General features: G+C 44.6%; 1 protein-coding gene across 4 annotated transcripts in view; it reads left to right on the top strand.

Moving 5' to 3' along the window:
* Csad (cysteine sulfinic acid decarboxylase) overlaps nucleotides 1-15,886 on the top strand; it is a 31,766-nt gene extending 15,880 nt beyond the window's left edge. For 2 of the 4 annotated variants that reach the window (XM_090326327.1, XM_090326320.1), the window contains exons 2-15: nucleotides 2,699-2,835; nucleotides 3,123-3,249; nucleotides 3,330-3,420; nucleotides 3,740-3,846; nucleotides 4,252-4,367; nucleotides 4,853-4,932; nucleotides 5,203-5,257; nucleotides 12,642-12,758; nucleotides 12,878-12,942; nucleotides 13,285-13,366; nucleotides 13,724-13,923; nucleotides 14,062-14,113; nucleotides 14,242-14,331; nucleotides 15,139-15,886. In XM_090326327.1, coding sequence (XP_090182453.1) covers nucleotides 2,710-2,835; nucleotides 3,123-3,249; nucleotides 3,330-3,420; nucleotides 3,740-3,846; nucleotides 4,252-4,367; nucleotides 4,853-4,932; nucleotides 5,203-5,257; nucleotides 12,642-12,758; nucleotides 12,878-12,942; nucleotides 13,285-13,366; nucleotides 13,724-13,923; nucleotides 14,062-14,113; nucleotides 14,242-14,331; nucleotides 15,139-15,312 — 1,482 coding nt within the window. In that variant the 5' untranslated portion in view covers nucleotides 2,699-2,709 and the 3' untranslated portion in view covers nucleotides 15,313-15,886. Of the gene's footprint in view, nucleotides 1-2,353; nucleotides 2,448-2,698; nucleotides 2,836-3,122; nucleotides 3,250-3,329; nucleotides 3,421-3,739; nucleotides 3,847-4,251; nucleotides 4,368-4,852; nucleotides 4,933-5,202; nucleotides 5,258-12,641; nucleotides 12,759-12,877; nucleotides 12,943-13,284; nucleotides 13,367-13,723; nucleotides 13,924-14,061; nucleotides 14,114-14,241; nucleotides 14,332-15,138 lie in introns of those variants that run through there. The other 2 variants (XM_090326315.1, XM_090326336.1) reach the window with 2 other exon arrangements.
* Nucleotides 15,887-17,221: the final 1,335 nt, after the last annotated feature.

The raw sequence follows: 17,221 nt of genomic DNA, 5'->3' as shown, positions 1-17,221 counted from the left end.
CTTTTCTTTTTTAAAAATTATCTTTAGGGGGCCGGGAGTTTGGCCTAGTGGTAGAGTGCTTGCCTAGCATGCACGAAGACCCGGGTTCGATTCCTCAGTCCCATATACATAGAAAAAAAAAAAAGCTGGAAGTGGTGCTGAGGCTCAAGTGGTAGAGCTCTAGCCTTGAGAAAGTCCAAGGACAGTGCTCAGGCACTGAGCTCAAGCCCAGGACTGGCAAAAAAAAAAAAAAAAAATCTTTAGAGGCTGGGTGTTTGGCCTAGTGGCAAGAGTGCTTGCCTAGCATGCGTGAAGACCTGGGTTTGATTTCTTGTTACCACATACATAGAGGAAACAAGAAGTGATACTGTGGCTCAAATGGTAGAGCTCCAGCCTTGAGAAGCCCCAGGACTGGCTAAAAATACTATCTTTAAATCTGGGACAGTTTTCCTTTCTTGTCTTCTTACCTGGGAATCTTTCAGGCCTTGTGTTGGTCCCTTCTCCCCAGCCATTCCTCTGACCATTGTACTCACATTACATGTCTTTAGCCATCACTGGACACAAGTTTGCTTTGCACTCTAGAATCTATCAGAACTCTAGGCCTGACCACTATACCAATGTCTATAGTCCCAGGAAACCTCTACTTGGATAAATACTTCTAAGAAATCATCTGCTTACCTTCCATCCAAAAGGTTTGTTTTAGAGGTGCCATTTTTCTGGTCATCCATTCCTGGATCGTTTTTGACTCTTCTTTCTCTTCCAACATATCCCCTGTAAGTGTTGAGTTCAGTGTAATTCAGGGAATGACCAAGCCTGCAAGTTTTTCTGTTTGTCCTTCTTTATCCACCCCATCCTTATTCAAATATGGACCACTTCTTGCCTGGTAATTTTCCTTTATCTGCTGTTATAAACTGGTCTTCTGGAACACCAGTTTTATCACATTATTTCTTGCCTTTCAATGAGAAGGGTTTCGGTGACTTCTCATTTCTGCAGGATAAAATGTAGATTCTTTGGCTTGACTTGTCACAATCTCCCACACTTACCCCTACTCTGCCTTTGCCCCTATATTCCAGCCATTCACTGACATCGAGGGCCTCAGGACTAGTTAGGCTCCCTCACCATGTAAGTTCATGCCCTTCTCTTTTTTTCTAAGTTCCTCTCTTCCTGTCCCAGTCTTACGTTTTTTCACCAACTCGAGACTGAGCTTGAGACTGAGCTTGCATCTTGCTACAAATCTCCAGTTTTCAGCTTCTCTGTCTCCTTTCCTGAATTCTGAGGACACTGAAGGTCAGCATCCTGTCACGGTTGCATGTCTGTACTCTGTCCTCATTTGAGGCAAGGGCTTTCTCAGTCCTATCCTGGACAGCCCAGGATAATGCTTGCTTAATAAAATGCTCCTTCAGCATAACTTCCATTCCTTCCTGCTCTAAGAAAGGGCTTCACGAACCAGGATATGTCTACGTATGGTAGATTTGTCTATAACTTTGGTCCTTGAGAGAATGAAACAGGAGAATCTTGAGCTGAATAGAGGCCAGGGTGGCCTCTAACATATTGAGATCTACCCTGTCCCCCAACCCAAAGGGAAAAGAAACTAGGAGAGCTGGGCACTGATGGCTCATGCCTATAATATTAGCTACTCAGGAGGTTGAGATCTGAACATCACAATTCAAAGCCAGCCTGGGCAAAAAATGTTTGTGAGACTCTTATCACCAGTTAAGCACCCAAAAATTTGGAAGTGGGGACTGTAGCTCAGGAGTGTCAGCCTTCAGCAAAGAAAGGTAAGGAATAGTGCCCAGACCCTGAATTTAAGCCCCAGTACAGAAAAAGAAGAAACTTAGACAATTCTAAAAAGCCTTGGGATTGGGATACAAAAGGAACTGGTGTCCTAGGCCTTAGCCATTTTACCTTCATGCCCCCAGCACCATCCCTGCTCAGATTCCTGGTCCACCTCTGTTCTGTCTCCTTTTAGCATCCCACTCCAGTCCATCTTCTTGGATTCATGTTGGGAATCCACTCTTCCATTCTTCCAGAGGGCTCTCTGCTCCTCGCCAACCTTGAGGTTAATGTACTACTGGTTTTTGCCTTTCTGCTTGTCATCCTTCTTTCTTCTGTCAGCTAGTCTCAACCCTGAGGTTAATGTACTACTGGTTTTTACCTTTCTGCTTGTCTCCCCTCTTTCTTCTGTCATCTAGTCTCAACCCTGAGGTTAATGTACTACTGGTTTTTACCTTTCTTGTTGTCCCCGCCCCCTTTCTTCTGTCAGCTAATGATTATTCATGGAACTTAGCTTGTTGTCCCTGTTCCAAATCTGTGAAAGTTCTCTATCGGGCAAGGGTCATGAGAGTTATGCCGTGGCCATGTGATCATGCTTTTTATCTCATTCCCTGTGCTGTCTTGGTCCTACTATTCTGGAAAGCTCACTGTGTACCTTGCCACCAGCTCACTTGAACAGAGACCTAAACAGAAAGGTAAGCTTTGTGTCTCTGCCTTAAGAGGATAATAACCACTAGTTCCTTCTTTTTATAACTATTTTTTCCCTCTTGCTGTTCCCATTGGCTCTTCCAAATGACACTGTCACTTGCCCTTTTCTTTTTACCCAGGACAGACTGAGCCATAGGACTTGGAGCCTCAGGCCAGTTGCAGGGCAGAGGGTCTTTTTGGTTGAATGTAGTTTAGGGTGTACAGGCTAAGTAGGAAATGACTCTCATTCTGCTTACAGATTTTATTCCGATGGCTGACTCAAAACCGCTCTCTGCTGTGGATGGGGACCCTGTGGCTATGGAGGCCTTGCTCCAAAATGTGTTTGGGATTGTGATAGATGAGGCCATTCAGAAAGGGACCAGTGCCTCTGAGAAGGTAAGTCCTTTCTCCTTTACTCTCCTGCCTGTCAAGCCTTCCTTTTCTCTTCTCAAACTTAGCTCAGAACTTCCTTTACTGAGGCTTTGCCCATTCAATCACTTTTTCCTACATTTCTCAGGAATTTGCATGCTGGGTCTTATTTTATTTATTTACTTTGCTTGTGTATACCTTGAAAACATTTTTAAATTGCTTTTAAGTGCAGGTTGATGATACTGTGTGTATAGAGCTGCATCTGGGGCCAGTCACAGGGTCTAAGGACCCTGAGTCCTGGCTTCTTTTCCTAGGTCTGTGAGTGGAAGGAGCCTGAGGAGCTCAAGCAGCTGTTGGATTTGGAGCTGCAGAGCCAGGGTGAATCACAGGAACAGATCCTGGAGCGCTGCAGGGCTGTGATTCGTTATAGCGTCAAGACTGGTGCGCCTTGGGTTCTGGCAGGATCCTCTGGGGCTGTACCCAGTTCCATGCTGAGTCCCTGCCTGCTCTCCCTTTTCTAGGTCACCCTCGATTCTTCAACCAGCTCTTCTCAGGGTTGGATCCCTATGCTCTTGCCGGTCGCATTATTACTGAAAGCCTCAACACCAGCCAGTGAGCCATCCTAGAGCCTCACTCTCCATCCCACAAAGAACTTAGGTTTCCTGGGCCTTATGGGTAGAAGAGGAGAATGATTCTGACCCCCACTTTCTAGACCTGTGGCATAGCAGCTTCTTGCTAGTCCTTTGGGTTCCCATTCTCCAAGCTTTCTCCTACCTCCTGACAACTGTTTTCTCCTCTGTACTTCCTTATTCTTTGTCACCAGTCTCACCCTTTCTTGGGCCCCTTCCTTATCTTACCACCTCCTGTCTTTAATGCCTCTGGCTTAAGATCTAGACTGGCAGTGCCTTTCTCACTGCTGCTCTCCTGGCAGGTACACATATGAGATTGCACCTGTGTTTGTTCTCATGGAAGAGGAGGTACTGAAGAAACTCCGGGCCTTGGTGGGCTGGAGCTCTGGTGATGGGGTCTTCTGCCCCGGTATGTGTGTGTGTGTGTTGTGGGATGTGTGTGTGTATATGTGTGTGTGTGAATCTTAAGCCTTTTAAGGACTCCTCCTTGTTTCTTCTCCAACTAGACTGGGGCTGTCTAGGGAGAAAGCTGCCCAATCTTCTTTACCTTAGTGTTTGCTAACCGTCGTTGGCATCAATGCTTCAATGCCAGCTGTGGGGTGGGGGTCTCCAGGGAGCATCCCAGAATGTGGAGGGAGAGGTTGGGAGGATCTGTTGATCCTGGGACTGTTGTGGGTTCTTATGCTATTTGTAGAGCCCTGGGAATTCACGGCTGGGAGCCCCCTGCTTCTTTGATTAGTTCTTTGAGTCAGGAGAAGTAAGCTCATCTTGAGCTACCATCTCTCCCTCATGCAACACCCCCTCCCTGTGACAGGTGGTTCTGTCTCCAACATGTATGCTATGAACCTGGCTCGTTATCAGCGCTACCCGGACTGCAAGCAGAGGGGCCTCTGGGCACTGCCACCCTTGGCCCTCTTCACATCAGAGGAGGTGGGGAAGAGGCACAGGTCCCATCTTGAGCTCTTGATTCTAATCTCCAGTTAGCTTAGTTAGAGACCTTATCCATCCTCTTTCTGCTCTACCCTACCCCCAACGAATATGCTTCCTTCCAATCAAGGAGGCCAAGTACACACTCATGTTCAAATTGCCATCTGCTTGGAGACACAGTGGGAAAAAACAAGTGCAGTGGACACAGTCCATCTTGATGCTTGGAGGATGGTCCATGGACCAGCAGCTCTGACATCATCTAGGAACTTATTAGAAATAAAGAGTCTCAAGCCTACTGAGCCTCTGTCTCTGTGTTATTAGTCACCCAGGCAGTTCCTACATAGGCACATCTGAGAAGCCCTGGCCTAGAGGGATCTATCTATTGCAGCTCACACTCGACGTCTACTGTCTCTCTCTCTACCCCATCTTCCCTGCTTTCTGTCTCTTAGCCCAGGTTGTAATAACCTGCCGTCTGCATTCTTCCACAGTGTCACTACTCCATCAACAAGGGAGCTGCTTTTCTGGGACTTGGCACTGACAGTGTCCGAGTGGTCAAGGCTGATGAGAGGTGAAGGTTATGCTATCAACACGGCCCTGATTTAGCTTGGCACAGTGTGCCATCCTGTTGCCAGAAAGCTTTGGCCTTAGGCATTTCTCGCCTGTATTCAGAATTGTTCTCCTGCCTCCTGCCCTTTTCCTAAGGTCTCTTTCACCTCTCTTAGGCAAAAATCAGCATCATGGCTTCTTCATTACTAACCCACCCTACCCTGCTTTCAGCAGGACACCTTCTGGTTTAGAACATCTTTAACTTCTTTGCTTACTTGATTTTCTTTTTCAGAGGGAAAATGATCCCTGAGGATCTGGAGAGGCAGATCTTTCAGGCTGAAGCAGAGGTATGTAAGCAAGGGGCACGTGGGGTATTAGAGGGGTGGACACCTTTTGTCACCCTTGAGGAGGGTTGTTTGGACTCTTCCTTCTCAAAGCATCCCTCATGCCTCTCCTGGCCTTCCATGCTGGTCCTGCCTTGGGCTGAGGTCTGACAGGCTGAGGACACCACATTGCTGATAGGGACTTTGTGGACATGTAGTCAGGATGGGAGAGTGTCCCAGGCAGCAAGAGTGTTAGGGCCTGGAGTATGGAAGGTTTCTATGGGGCTGGGAGGTCAGTTCAGGAAGATGCTGAGGAAGATGTAGGGGTAGTGGTGACTGGGGAGAGGAAGGTGGAGGCGCTAGAGCTCAAACTACCACAACCACCTAGGAGGGTGTTTTGGCCCTATGCATATAATTCATAAATATACTGCCTACTAATTCAGAGTTCCACTGCTCAGAATTTGTGCTATGAATCATCATAGCTGCTTAGAATCCGTGCATGAGAACATTTCCTGGAACAAAGTACAAAATTTTTAAAAATTATGTGTTAGGTAAAATAAATTATGGCATATCTGTGTCACAGTTTGTCTATGTAAAATGGATAGCTATGGTGGTTTCCATCTGTAATCCCAACTACACAGGAGGCAGAGTCAGGAGGATATGATTTTGAGGCCAGCCTAAGTACAAAGTTACTAAGAACCTGTCTCGAAAACAAAATAAAGATAAAAGGGCTAGGAGAGAAGTTCAAGTGTTAGAAGCACTTGCCTAGCAAGCACAGGGTCCTGAATTCAGTCCCCAGTACTAGGGGGAAAAAAGACATACAGAATTTCCCATACAAGGTTGCTGTAAAGTGTAGAGTGAAGTAGTATACAAAGCACTTAGAACAGGGCCAGGGAGGGGGAGGAGGCAAATGGGGACAAAAACATGAGATGGGGTATCAGTGTGTGAGAAGTAATGTACCTACTACCTGGCAAATGTAACTGTAACCCCTCTATACATTACCCTGACAATAAAATATAAATAAATAATTTTTTAAAAAAAGAATAGGGCCTGGCCTGTATGTGTCCTGAATAAACATTGGCTGTTGTTAACATTAATCATTGTTGAAACAAAGTTTTGCTATGCTGCCCACACTGGCCTTAAACTCCTAGTATATCCCAAGCTGGCCTCAAATTCACAATCTTACCTCAGCCTTCTAAGTGCTGTGACTACAGGTGTATACCATCACAGCAAACTGTTGTTATTGTTATTCTTACTTTTCTTAGAGTGCTGTGTAGACATTTAAAAGAATACATATGAAAACACCTCTACTATATATATTAAATATGTATTAAAAGTTAAAGTATAGAAAGACACTGTAAACCTGTTTTTGTTATTTAGAACAATTTATATTTACTGATGTATACTTGTTACATTTGAATGGCAGAATGGGCAGCAATTATAATAGTGGAGAGCCACTGCTTATTGTATAAACTCTTTATGGTTAATACCTTTTTTGAGAAACAATTGATATAACAAATCACTCACTTAAAGTACATTTTAGTAGTTTTTAGCATATTTATAGAACTAGATAATCATCAACTACAATTAATTTATAATATTTCCTTCTCCCACAGAATAACTTCTAAATTTTTTTTTTTTTTTGCCAGTCCTGGGGCTTAAACTCAGGGCCTGGGTACTGTCCTTGGGCTTTCTCAAGGCTAGTACTCTACCACTTGAGCCACAGCACCACTTCTGGCTTTTTCTGAGTAGGTAGTATGGAAGAATCGAACCCAGGGAGTCATGCATGCGAGGCTAACACTCTGCCACTAGGCCACACTCCGAGCCCTATACATGGTCTTTTTTGCCTACCGTAATATTTTCAAGGTTCGGGACTGGGAATTTGGCCTAGTGGTAGAGTGCCTGCCTAGCATGCACGAAGACCAGGGTTCAATTCCTAGGTACCAGAAGTGGTGTTGAGGCTCCAGTGGTAGAGCACTAGCCTTGAGAAAGTCCAAGGACAGTGCCCAGACCCTGAGCTCAAAGCCATGACTGGCAAAAAAAAAAAAATATTTTCAAGGTTCAACATTTTTGTGTGTGGGGGGTGGTGGGAGTCATGGGGCTTGAACTCAGCCTGGGCGCTGTACTTGAGCTCTTCAGCTCAAGGCTACTGACCTACCCTTGAGTCAAGCCCCACTTGCCATTTTTCTAGAGGTTATTTGGAGATAAGAGTCTCAGATCCTTTTGTGCCTGGGCTGGCTTTGAGCCTAGATCAGATCCTCAGATCTCAGCCTCCTGAGTAGCTAGGAGGTTACAGGCATGAGCCACCACACTCAGCAAAGTTCAACATCTTATCATATATACCGTAGTGTTTCATTCCTAATCAATAGCATTCTATTACACAACATGTTATTTATTCATTTACCAGTTAATGGAAATTTGAATGCTTTCTACTTTTGGCTGTCATGAAGAGTGTAGCCTTGAACATCTACGTGCAGTCTTTTTTCCTTACGTCCATCCCTCCTTCCTTCCCTCTCTCCCTTCTTGCTTTTTTATTTCAGTACTGGGATTTAAAATTAGAGCCTTGGTTTTTTTTGCTCAAGGCTAGTACTCTACCACTTGAATCACAGTTTCACTTCTGGCTTTTTGCTGGTTAAGTGGGATAAGAGTCTCTTGGGAAAGCCAGCGCAGTGGCACACGCCTGTAATCCTAGCTACTCAGGAGGCTGAGATCTGAGGATTGTGGTTCAAAGCCACAAGTGGGGCTGTGGCTCAGGGGTAGTGTGGTAGCCTTGAGCTGTAGAGCTCAGGGGCAATGCCCAGACCCAGAGTTCAAGCCCCATAATGGACAAAAAAAAAAAAGTTTCATGGGCTTTCCTGCCCAGGCTGGTTTTGAACCATAATCCTCAGATTGTAATCTCCTGTAATCTAGGATGGTAGGCATGAGCCACCAGCCTATATGCAGAGTTTTGTGAAAACATGCCTTCATTTCTCTTCATTTTATGTTTGGGAATGGAATTACTGGGTTATATGATAAATTTGCATTTGAGCTTTAGGGACTTGATAGACTGGGTTTTTTTTTTTTTGCTCTTTCATTTTATTTTCAATTGATAGATTGTTTTTAAACTGTACCAGTTTTAAATCTCAGCAGGATATGATGGTTCTATTTTTCTACCTACTTACCAACACTTGAGTGTTATCTCTTGGATTAGAACCACCTAGTGGTTTGAAGTGGTTTCTCATTGCCATTTTGTTTTACATTTCCTGGATGATTAATGATTTTGAGAATTTGGGGCTGGAAATATGACTTACTGGTAGAGTGCTTGCCTAGCATGCATGAAGCCTTGGATTTGATTCCTCAGTACCACATACACAGAAAAAGCCAGAAATGGTACTGTGGCTCAAGTGGTAAGAGTACTAGTCTTGAGTATAGAGAGGCTCAGGGACAGAGCCCTAAGTTGAAGCCCCAGGACTGGCAGGAAAAAAAACAAAAACAAAAACAAAGAAAAAGCAAGCAAGAAAGGAAGGGAAGGAGGGAGGGAGGGAGGGAAGGAGGGAGGGAGGGAAAAAAGTCTTTTTGTAGGCTGTGGGCATTTGTGTATTGTCTTTTCTACACTTGAAATACCTATTTGAATCTTTTGCTCATTTTATGTTCATGCCATTGTAGTAAGAAGACTTCCCTTTACAAATATAAGTAAAACAAGTACATATATGCTCTTTGAAGGTAAAATACAGAGGAATTGATAGGAGGTTAACAGAATAGTGAAGGTTTCCCTGTAAAGTGATAATTGAGATTTAAGGAAAGAGGACCTTAGGTGGGGATATTACGATGGATAAGGACATCCTACACTGGTACAAGAGCCAGGGGCTGAGTTGAAGATATGGAGCTGGGATGACTCCCTTTCTTTACCTGGAGTGTTTCTTCTCTCTACCTACAGCCTTCCTTACCTAGGGGAACTTTCTTGAGGCAGGTATCACCATCTACCCACACTTTCCCAGTCATCAAGGGAGCATTTAGAAATGTGTGGAACTATTTTATATCAGGTTTTTTTTGTGTTTTTTTTTTTTTTTTGCTAGTCCTGGGGGCTTGAACTCAGGGCCTGAGCACTGTCCTTGGGCTTTCTTCAGTGCCAGCACTCTACCACTTGAGTCACAGCACCACTTCCAGCTTTTTCTGTGTATGTGGTACCTGAAGCCATGGCTTCATGTATGCTAGGCAAATATTCTACCATTAGGCCATGCTCTCAACCAATATCGTGTTTTTTATAGTGATGACCAAACAGTATTACTGGGTCCCTAAGAGGGACCCAGGGTAATGTAAATTTGATAGAGTTTGAGTGTATCCCTCCAAGCGTTCTTCTAGTGAAATTTTACTTCCATTCTGTGTATGTACTACATTTTGCTTATCCATTCGTCTGTCAGTGAATATGTGAGTTACTTTTACATTTAGCTTTGACTAGTGCTGCTGAAAACATTGGTTTACAGATATCTCTTTAACACTCTGTGCATTAGCTATGTCCATTTTAAATTGTTATAACAAAATGTTTGAAATGGTGACTATTACACTTCTAGGCCAAGGTTCAAGGTTTGAATCTGATGATGGCATTCTTGTTGGCAGTGCATGATGATAGATAGGAAACATGTGTGTTTCTGCTCATCTTTCTCCTTTTTCTTATAAAACTACTAATTATTGGAGCTCCTAATTGCCTCCCAAAGAGTCCCCTGTAAATACCACCAGTTAAGTTCTACCTTTTTTTTTTTTTTTTTTTTTTTTTTTTGCCAGTCATAGGGCTTAAACTTAGAGCCTGGGCACTGTCCTTGGACACTTTTTGCTCAAGGCTAGCACTCTGCCACTTGAGCCACAGCACCACTTCTGACTTTCTGTGATGTGGTACCAAGGAATTGAACCCAAGGCTTCATGCATGCTAGGTGAGCACTTAACCACTAGGCCATGCTCCTGGCCCCAGTCTCTATCCTCTTAATGCCTTACCTTGAGAACTAAATTTCAACACATAAAAATTTGGGTGCTCAGCCAGGTGCAGGGGCTCACATCTAAATCCTAGCTACTCAGGAGGTTGAGATATGAAGATCAAGATTCAAAGCCAGCCTGGGAACAAAAGAACCTGAGACTTATCTCCAGTTAACCTCTAGGAAATGGGAAATGGGGCTTGGCTCAAGGGTATGGCAATAGCCTTGAGCTGAAGAACTCAGGGACAATGCCCAGGCCGAGTTCAAGCCCCATGACCCACAAAAAAAAAAGTTTGGGTATATAAAACTTGAAGGAAAAGGCATAAAAAAGTACAGTAGTAGACTTACTGGATATTGAAAGAATTATACAACTTGGTAGAGACAGGAGAGAGGGACTGGGAGAGAATGAGGAAACAGAAGACACTATATGAAAGAAAATGTACTCTACCTGATTCATGCAAATATAACCTTTCTGTACATCACCTATATAATAACTAACTTTTTAAAAAATCTGCCAGAGCTGGATGCTGGTGGCTCATACCTATAATCCTAGATCCTTAGGAGGCTGAGATTTAAGGATTTTCCAGGCAGGAAAATCTGTGAGATTTGTATTTTCAGTTAACCACCAGAAAACTGGAAGTGGCACTGTGGCTCAAAGTAAAGAATTAGCAGTCTTGAGTTCAAGCCCCATGACTAACAAAAAGAAAAGCTTTTCTAAAAGCCAGGAGTTTGGCCTAATGGTAGATGCTTGCCTAGCATGCATGAAGGCCTGGGTTCAATTTCTTGGTACCACATAAAAAAAAGCAGAAGTGGTACTGTGGCTCAAGAGGTAAAGCTCTACCCTTGAGAAAGCCCAAGGACAGTGCTCAGGTCCTAAGTTTAGGCCCCAGAACTGGCAGGGGGAGAGGAGGAGTTTTTATGCTGAGCATTGGCAGCTCACACTTAGGATTCTAGCTACTCAGGCTGAGATCTTTAGGGACTTGTTCAAAATCAGTTCAGACAGAGAGACCATGAAACTCCAATTAACCAGCAAAATGTTAGGGTGGAGGTGTGGCTCAAGTTAGAATGCCAGTTATGAGCAAGGAAGCTGAGTCAGAGCATTAGGCTCTAACCAAGCCCCAGAACAAGCTCCAAAATACATGTTTTATACTTTTAAAGTTTTTTTCCCAAATCTTTAATTATTTTTTATGTTCTTTTTTTTTCTGCCAGTCCTGGGGCTTGAACAGGGCCTGAGCACTGTTCTTGGGCTTTCTCAAGACTATTTCTCTTCCACTTGAGCCACAACTCTTTTGGCTTTTTCTGTATATGTGGTACTGAGGAATCAAACTTGGGTCTTCGTGCATACTAGGCAAGTTCTCTACCACTAGTTCACGTTCCCAGCCCCATTTTTTTATGTTCTTATAATGTGATTTTATTGATTTCATTTTCATATTATTTATGGTTCATTGTAGAGGAATTTAATGCATTTTTGTATATTTTCTCTTTTGGAAATATTTGTGAGCTGGTATCAGTTGTTTTTGAAATGTTTGATAGAGGATTGGGGATTTCGCTCAGGGGAACAGCACAAGTGCAAGGCTCTGGGTTCGGTCTAAAAAAGAGAGACAATTAAATAAGGGGCCAGGAGTTTGGCCTAGTGGTTAAAGTGCTTGCCTAGCATGCACGAAGACCCGGGTTCCATTCCTTGGTACCACATATATAGAAAAAGCTGGAAGTAGTACTGAGGCTCAAGTGGTAGAGTTCTAGCCTTGAGAAAGTCCAAGGACAGTGCTCAGGCCCTGAGCTCAAGCCCAGGACTGGCAAAAAAAAAAAAAAGTAAATAAATGTTGGGTAGAATTAATCAGTGAAAGTGTCTGGGCCTAGACTTTTCTTTGTGGTAGATTTTTAAAAAATTATTGATTCAGGGGCTGGGAACATAGCCTAGTGGTAGAATGCTTGGCTAGCATGCACAAAGCCCTGGGATCAATTCCTCAGTACTACATACACAGAAAAAGCCAGAAGTGGTGCTGTGGCTCAAGTGGCAGAGTGCTAGCCTTGAGCAAAATGTGTCCAATGACAATGCCTAGGCCCTGATTTCAAACCCCAGGACTGGCCAAAAAAAAAAAAATTACACACACACACACACACACACACACACACACACACACACACACACTTCAGTGTTGGTATATGTGTTTTCAGTATTTGGATTTGTTTTTAATAGCATTTGGGTCTTCTAGTAAAGCAGTAAATATTTTGAACGAGTATGAGTTTTGCAGTTGTCACACAGTCCTAGGTTTGAATTCCATCTCTGCTTGGATCTGTGAATCTCAGTGTCACAGCCTGCAACCTATACAAGTTGCTAAGTAGGGTTGTGAAGTTGAAATAGATCAAGTCAGCCATGGCAAGAACTTAAAGCTAGGCCCCAGAACCTGGGTGGCTCTTGAAGTAACTCTGTAGCTTTTTGTTCTTCATTTTGGCAACAGGGTTCTGTTCCATTCCTGGTCAGTGCCACCTCTGGCACTACTGTGCTGGGGGCCTTTGACCCCCTGGATGCAATTGCAGACGTGTGCCAACGTCATGGACTATGGTTCCACGTGGATGTAAGTGAGACTTGAGCCGGGGATGGGCGGGGGAAGAGGGGGAAGGGGGGGAAGAGGGTGTGTTGGGGGGTGAAGGGGAACTGAGCTGAGGCCAAAGCCCATGCTATTCTGCTCCACAGGCCGCCTGGGGTGGGAGCGTTCTGCTGTCACAGACACACAGGCATCTCCTGGATGGAATCCAGAGGTGCACATGGCCCCTTCCCAAATCCCACCTTTCAAATACTCCACCTCACAGTACTCACAGAGTAGGAAGCTTAGGATGTGGGGGATGGGAGGTGGGTGGGATGGGGACTGGAAAGGTGGTGGATTGGGTGGATTGGAAGTGGGAGGTCAGACATAGGCATATATATATATATATATATATATGCTTAGGATGGGGGGATGGGAGGGGGTGGGATGGGGACTAGAAAGGTGGTGGATTGGAAGTGGGAGGTCAGTGGGAAACCCTTCTTCTATTGAGGGGGGAGGGAGGGCTCAGTGGGTCAGCTTGAGGACCCTCTGACCTGGCTTTACTGTGTCTCACTAGGGCTGACTCCGTGGCTTGGAACCCCCACAAGCTCCTTGGCGCAGGCCTGCAGTGTTCTGCTCTTCTTCTCCGGGACACCTCGGTGGGTCTGCCCTAGCCCCCAGCCTGTTCCTCTCTCTGGACGTATCTTTTCTGGTCCACTGTGGAGGGGTCCAAGCCTTATTGTGTTTGCATTTGAGGCCTAATGTCTGAAACCACCTCAACTTCTGCACTGGGCTCCCTTACTCCCCCAGTCTCTCATCTTGGCAAAGGAAGAGGTTTCCAATTTTCAGTTGTAGCCAGAGGGATCCTGAGGAGAGGGTCAGAAGAGTCACTTGGAAGGCATCCCTCCATGCTGCCTGGATCCCTAGAAGGGAAAGGCTAGACTGAGCTGGGGAAATACCCAGCAGCTTCAGCTGTTCTGGAAGAAAGACATGACAGACAGCCTTTCCCCACACAGAACCTGCTCAAGCGCTGCCACGGGTCGCAGGCCAGCTACCTCTTCCAGCAGGACAAGTTCTATGATGTGGCCCTGGACACGGGAGACAAGGTGGTGCAGTGTGGCCGCCGTGTGGACTGTCTGAAGCTGTGGCTCATGTGGAAGGCACAGGGCGGGCAAGGGCTGGAGCGGCGTATCGACCAGGCCTTTGCCCTTGCCCGGTAGGCGTGGGGGTCCCAACTCCCCTCTCAGAACCCGCCCCTTGCTCTTCTTATCTCAGGGTTGCCTCTCTCCCTGTGTCTCTATGGGTCTCTCTACTTCTTCTCCTCCATCTGTGCTTTCTCCCCCTCTGTGTCCAGGTACCTGGAGGAGGAAATAAAGAAACGGGAAGGGTTTGAGTTGGTCATGGAGGTAAGATCCTGTTTTTTTGAGCATTTTCCTGGCCCTGCCTGTTCCTTGTGGAGGAAGAGAGTGCCTGCCTACAAGGGAGAAATAGGTGTTCTTCCTCAGCTCCCACCTTCCATTTCTCCTTCCCTCAGCCTGAGTTTGTCAACGTATGCTTCTGGTTCATACCTCCCAGCCTCCGGGGAAAGCAGGAAAAGCCAGATTACAACAAAAGGCTGGCTCAGGTAGGTGATGGTTCTAGGTAACCCAGTTTAGAGAACTGAGCAGCTGATGCCTTTCTGCCCCCTGCTGGCTATGGTCATCATGGCAGATCTCTTTGCTGGTCTCTTGAGCCTGAGCTGGCTTGTCCACTTTTTTGTGTGTCAGGGGAATGGGGAATGATCTGGCTTGTTTCCAGGAAGTAAGGAGATAGAGAAGGATTGCTGTGGCATACACCAGTTATACCATAAAGACCCTTGAACTAGGAGCTTGGGCCTAGGACAGAGAAGGGACAAAACAACCCCCAAAAGTCCATATGTACCTCCTAGAGGGGATATGTGTCATGTCCTTGTTCATAAGGATGGATTGTTACTGGATGCTGCAGATGACCTGGAAGAATAAATGTCTTGCCTTCATGAAGGTGTTATTTCATAAATAAGAATTATATATTTGAAACCAATGCATTGGTCAAGGTGACTTTATAAATTGTATACTAGATCATGTGGCACAGGTGAAAAATCTTACAGAAATTAAGAGATGGGGAAGGTGTTCAGGATGAAGTTAGAATGAAACAGTGTTGGGAATCAGAAAACCAGGGATTTAAAAGAAACTGCTCCTTGCTTCAGCTTTCTTGGAGGTAGGAGTCAAAAGGCCAAGTAGGTTGGATGTGGAGGGAAAGATAAATGCGGTCTGAGCAGTGTGTATAACCTCCAAGGAGGTGACTGACTAAGTAGAGGGCAAGACACATCTGGGAGTCCAATGGCCCAGGTGTCTAGCCCCCACCCTGTCACCTGATGACAGGCTGCAATAGTCCCTCTCTGTCATGCCCACAGGTGGCTCCTGTGCTCAAGGAGCGCATGGTAAAGGAAGGTTCCATGATGATTGGCTACCAGCCTCATGGGACCCGGGCCAACTTCTTCCGAATGGTTGTGGCCAATCCAATGCTGACCCATGCCGACATAGACTTCCTCCTTGATGAGCTAGAGCGGCTGGGCCAGGATCTGTAAATTTCTTCTTGCAGCTACAGTGCTGAACAGTGTCTTTGCTCTGCCACTTCTCAGCATTGCCCCTTCCCATGTTCTCCAAGCAGCCTTTCTGGGAAACCAGTGGCCTTATTCATTGAGCTTTGATCTACTAATTATCCTATCTATATATCTGTTATTAGGAGAATGTCTAAATAAATCATAGCGTATCTCTATGTGATAGGATGTTATTCTTTCCCTAAAATTGTGTTTACAAAGAACTAATATGAGACAAATAATGTCATGTTATATTGAAAAGGATAGATATAAAATTTTATGTCTTATATCTGAGGGCATCTGAGTCACATTAAAAAGTACATAGAAGGCACCAGGAGTTTGGCCTAGTGGTAGAGTGCTTGCCTAGCATGCACGAAGACCCAGATTCGATTCCTTGGTACCACATACATAGAAAAAAGCCAGAAGTGGTGCTATGGCTCAAGTGGTAGAGCTCTAGCCTTGAGAAAAATCCAAGGACAGTGCTCAGGCCCTGAGCTTAAGCCCAGGACTGGCAAAAAAAAAAAAAAAAAAAAGTACATAGAAAAAGCTGATGACTGGAGCTATGCCACTTTGCCTGTATGGGATAATAAGTAATTATTAAGTTGATTCATTTATGCCATTTGTGTCTTCCTTTCATTATGTAAAGGATATGAATTATTTTTGACATAGGAAAACAATAAAGTTAAAATTTCAATCTGGTATGTTTTGAACTTCATTATCTTTTTATCAAATAATGGAGAACTTGGTATAAACAAACAAAGGCAAATAAAAGAACCTAAATAATACAATCATTTTTTTCCTAAAATTTTACTGGGTAAGAAAAGCCAAAAGACGGGGGCCGGGAGCTCTAGCCTTGAGAAAAATCCAAGGACAGTGCTCAAGCCCTGAGCTCAAGCCCAGGACTGGCAAAAAAAAAAAAAAGCCAAAAGTTGAATCACTTTCAACCAATTGTAGTTGAGAAACAGTGAAAACCAAACAGACACTGATCTTGCCATGAGACATTTATTCATTTATTCTTGAAAAATGCTCACACTCTCACAAAAAGCCAGAACATTCTGTGATTTAAATGACAGTAAGTTAAAAAGCACTAGCAAATGTTTTCTCTCATACGTGGAAGCTAGTTCTAAAGTACACCAGGACATGATATACAGTAATTTGTAGGCACATAGTGAGAGACCAAAGGAGAGGACTGTTAGGAGAGGATCACCAAGGCACAATACCTATGTGCATCTGATGATACAAAATAATATTTATAGAAATGAACTCCAGGAAATGGAAATGAAGTTTTTTTTTTTTTCATTGCTGTTTTCATTTTCCTTTTTCTGTCTTTTGGTAAGTAGGTCACAGAAATGGAGGGTCAAAAGGTAAAACAAATGGGTTGGGGGTGTGGCCTAGTGGTAGAGTGCTTGCCTGGGTTCAGTTCCTCTGTACCACATGCATAGGAAAATCCAGACGTGGTATTGTGGCTCAAGTGGCAGAGTGCTAACTTTGAGCAAAACATGTCCATGGACAGTGCCCAGCCTCTGAGTGGAGGGGAAAGGAAAAAAAGAAAAGGTGGAAAAATACAGCAATGGTTTCCAGTAGACATGTTGAAAATCAACTGCCAGATGCTGGTGGCTCATGCCTGTAATCCTAGCTTCTGAGGAGACTGAGATCTCAGCATTATAGTTCAAAGTCAGCTTGTGCAGGAAAGTCTGAGACTCATCTCTAATTATCCACCAGAAAATTGAAAGTGGTGCTGTAGCTCAACGTGGTAGAACTCTAACCTTGAGCAAAAGAGCTCAGGGCCAGGGCCAGGAGTTTGGCCTAATGGTAGAGGGCTTGCCTAGCATTCACGAAGACCCAGGTTTCATTCTTTAGTACCATATACATAGAAAAAGCCAGAAGTAGTGCTGTG

Source organism: Megascapheus bottae, chromosome 2 (assembly GCF_031878675.1).
Source record: "Megascapheus bottae isolate mThoBot1 chromosome 2, mThoBot2.hap1, whole genome shotgun sequence".
Classification (NCBI taxonomy): domain Eukaryota; kingdom Metazoa; phylum Chordata; class Mammalia; order Rodentia; family Geomyidae; genus Megascapheus; species Megascapheus bottae.
Note: the sequence above shows the minus strand (reverse complement) of the source record. Positions and strands in the feature narration are given on the sequence as shown.